This window comes from Argiope bruennichi, chromosome 6 (genome assembly GCF_947563725.1).
Source record: "Argiope bruennichi chromosome 6, qqArgBrue1.1, whole genome shotgun sequence".
Classification (NCBI taxonomy): Eukaryota; Metazoa; Arthropoda; class Arachnida; order Araneae; family Araneidae; genus Argiope; species Argiope bruennichi.
In genome coordinates this window covers 123,528,878-123,533,153 of record NC_079156.1, presented here as the reverse complement: position 1 = coordinate 123,533,153, position 4,276 = coordinate 123,528,878, and the positions used below count along the sequence as shown (strand labels likewise).

The 4,276-nt window shown below is 31.4% G+C and overlaps 1 protein-coding gene across 1 annotated transcript; it reads right to left on the bottom strand.

The window, feature by feature from the left end:
* Nucleotides 1–1,982: 1,982 nt before the first annotated feature.
* LOC129971963 (zinc finger protein 271-like) lies at nucleotides 1,983–3,515 on the bottom strand. Its single transcript, XM_056085943.1, has one exon. The coding sequence runs from the start codon at nucleotides 3,513–3,515 to the stop codon at nucleotides 1,983–1,985; it is 1,533 nt and encodes a 510-aa protein (XP_055941918.1).
* Between the last annotated feature and the right edge of the window lie 761 nt (nucleotides 3,516–4,276).

Genomic DNA, 4,276 nt, shown 5'->3' with positions numbered 1-4,276 from the left:
ATCCCTCCACTTCATAGCTTCAAAATTATTGTGAAATATCAAATAATGTGTTTCATTTTATAAAAAATCAATTCAATCACTCGTAATAAAATAACGCATACAGAAAAAATTAATTGCATTACACAAATCGGTAAATTTAACCACAGAAGTACCTACAACTCATGAATACGTTTTTATCTGTATAAATTATTTTTTTCACATATTTATGTTTTTACAGTTTATGCATAGAATTTTGAATTGCGAAAGCAACTACATTCTGCTCCAAATATTCTGCTAAAGGATTCAAGATAAATTACACTTACAAAGCAAGATAAATTATCACATTCAAAAGTAATAATAAAATGGGTCTCAAAAGTGAAGGAATTGAACTAATTCCAACAACGATACTTGAAATTGATCAGTCCTTTATTTCCGTGATTAAGGTTTTAAACTAACGTTGTTTACAAACATTATTCTGTCAAAAATTAATGTGTGCATACGTGCGTGCGTGAGGGGTTGTACGTGTCTTTTCACTTTCTATACGCGAGACGGTTTGGCCTACAACTATGAAAGGTTTCATGTTTATAATCTGGAAGATGAGAAGGGGTAATATTTTAAAAATTTTAATTAAATAATTAAACTGAATTCCAGCATTTTTCCATGTCAACAACAAAAAAAAACAACCCTATAGTAAAAAATAAATGTTATACCATATCAAAAACTATATATATATATATATATATATATATATATAATTATCAAAAAAAATTCTTTATTTTGGAAATTTTTTAACAGCTATTTCCCTTAATTGCGAAAATTCTAATATATTGTTAAACTGAAATTCGGAAAGACTTTCTTGCGTTAAGTATTTGAGCTCGTTATTTTTAATTCTAGAGAAGAATTCTGATTAATATCTATGCAGTTTACAGGACAAATAAAAAAAAAGATAGATAAACCAGACTTACGATTTTGATAGCGCTATGATTTCATCAGAATAATTCGAATGATTCGTCTATATAATAAAAAGAACTTTATTAAAATGATTAAAGCAATACAGCTTTAATGTCAACGAGTTTAGATTAATCATAGATATGAAATTATACATAAACACTACATATGAAATCAAACACAATTCCCTAAAATCAGATAGTCGTCTAAGATAACTTGCATAAAAAAATTATAACTGTCGAAGACATTCTAAAATACAAATCTACATTATTCTTGAAGTTAAAAGAAATTTTAATCATTTTATAAATACATACAAAATTCAAAATGGCAACTCTATGTAAATACCTCAAAGAATTGAGTCAAACAATCAATACAATATTTCAATGACCTTGTATTCATATTCATCATTTGCAGTAATATAGAAAAAAAATCACCCTCTTTAAAATGTGAATATAAAGCTAAAATGACTCTATAAATGACGAAAATCAAATACAATCATTTTCTCTAAAACTCAGATAATCGCCTGAAGTGACTCGTAGGAAAAAATAATATATTTGATAATATTCTGATATACAATTCTACATTATTCTTGGAGTTAAATGCCAATTTTTATCTCTTTTGAAAAAATATAGAATTCGTTTCTAGTCAAATACCCTAAGGAATTGAGTCAAATATTCAATAAAGCATTTACAAACTTTGAAATCATTTTCGTCACACGCAACAAAATAAAAAAAAAGAAACACTGTATTCTTTAAAATGTAAATAAGAAAACAAGATTGACTCTTGAAGGTTATTCAAATGAAATTGATTTAGGAAAAATATATCACATTTATACTGTTCGTTGCCTGTATGTTTGCGAGCATGTATCTTTAAAGAACGCATTTGTGTAAATGACTTTCCACATATTTCACATGGAAATTTATTTCCATCATGTCTATTCATGTGTTCCTCCAAAAGAAATTTTTGTTTATATCCTTTCCGCAATCTTTGCAAGTGAATGGTTTCTCACCGGTATGGCTCACACCATGCATCTTTAAAGAATTGTTATGTTTGCATTATTTACCACAAATCCTCGTGTGCTTCTTTAAATCCAGTTGTCGCAGAAAGGATTTTTCACAAACGTCACATTTGTGTTTTTTTTCTCCCCCATGGATTAGCATATGACTTTTTAAATCATATTCATCTTTGTATACTTTTTGGCAATCGTTGCAAATGAACACTTTTTCATGAGCAGGCTCTGCTTTCAATAGTGTGGGTTGAAATTCTTCCTGACACACACTTCCATTGCTGTCATTGAAGGGCAAACGGGAAGGACCAGGAACTGCATGGACGTCACTTATGGTGAGTTCTCTGTGAATATTCATATGAATCTTCAATTTACTTTTTCGTCTATAGCTTTTATCGCAAACATCGCATTTGAACGGCTTCTCACCTGTATGAACCAGTGAGTGTCTCTGTAAATGATGGTTTCCTTTGAATCGTTTCCCGCAATCCAAACAAGAAAACGGTCTCTCTCCTGTATGAATCCTTGTGTGCATCTTTAAATGAGCCTGTCGCAGAAACGTTTTTTCACAAACGTTACATCTGTGTTTTTTTTCTCCCGAATGGATTAGCAAATGCTTTCTCAAACTGTCTTTTCGTTTGAATACCTTTTTGCAATCGTTGCAAGTGAACACTTTTTCATGAGCAGGCTCTGATTTCAATAGTTTGGGTTGAACGTCTTCCTGACACACACTTAAATTGCTGTCATTGAAGGGCAATCGGGAAGGACCGGGAACTGCATTGTCGTCACTTATGATGCGTTCTCTGTGAATATTCATATGATTCTTCAAATTACTTTTTTGTGTAAAGCTTTTATCGCAAACATCGCATGTGAACGGTTTCTTACCTGTATGAACCAGTGAGTGTCTCATTAAATGATGTCTTCTTTTGAATCGCTTCCCGCAATCCAAACAAGAAAACGGTTTCTCTCCTGTATGAATCCTTGTGTGCTTCTTTAAATCAGGCTGTCGCAGAAACGATTCTCCACAAACGTTACATCTGTGTTTTTTTTCTCCCGAATGGATTAGCAAATGCTTTCTCAATCTGTCTTTTCGTTTGAATACCTTTTTGCAATCGTTGCAAGTGAACACTTTTTCACGAGCAGGCTCTGCTTTCAATAGTTTGGGTTGAAATTCTTCCTGACACACACTTCCATTGCTGTCATTGAAGGGCAATCGGGAAGGACCGGGAACTGCATTGTCGTCACTTCTGAAGCTTTTCTCAGAAGCCTCAGATTTTTCGGAAAATGACACCGTGCTTGAAAGACTATGTTGATCAGCCCCAAGAGTCACTTGTTGATATAAACTGGAATCTGTGTACGGTTCTTGATTTCTATTGAATATTTCAGCGCAGACCGATAATAATTCAGGTAATTGCTCGGTATCCAAAGAGATAAACTCATTTTCATCAAGACCTAGTTCATCGTCAATATCCTGCAATATTGTGTTTGCATCACCAGGTTCCAGCATCCAACGGCTCTTTAAGCAGCGATGTCCTTGTTCACGCTCAAACGACTCATCGCAGTTTAGACACCTTAGCTCCTTCATTCTTTAACCGATGCTAACTTCAAATTTTTTGCTTCGTTGTTAAAGATAAATAATTGATTCTTATTATTTTCTTTTCACTTCACTTTACAATAAGTTCTGTTACAAAAATGTCTGAATATTCTTGTGACAGAGGTGTTACGCGAAGTTTGATGAGATTTTAAGGCGTACTTGTTAGCATATATTTAGGAATTATAATCTGGCAACTTAAATTTCGGAATTTTTGCAATAGGTAATTTAAAATAACATCATTGGTAAACTTTCTGAGTTAGACTAATAATGATTCTTAACGTACTAAAAAAATGTATTACGAAAAAAATTAATAAAAAGAATAAATTGCTCTAGCCACAGTTGAAGAAAATATTGGCTGTGAAAACCGTGAGTTAAATTTTAAAAGTATCGCATATTTAAATTATATCTTAAAGATTCAAATGAATATATTCTTTAATGGCCACCAAGTTTGATCATAAAAATATCGTAGTGTATTTGAAAATAACAATTTTTAAATTTCTTTCAACATGATTTTCGTTCGCATTTATTTCAAATATTTCTTTAGGGTTTAAATTATAAGCATTATTTTACGAAAAAAAATATTACCAAATATTGTAAAATAGTTCATTTTCTTATACTGAGAAAGTTGTGAATATTGAGAAAAGAGCGTTATTTACGTTATTTGAATCTGTTCAAAAAGAAATATAAAGTCATTCCTCCTTTATTTTCTAGAGCTTTACTGTAATTTCTGGAGGTTTTTCTATATACGGAAA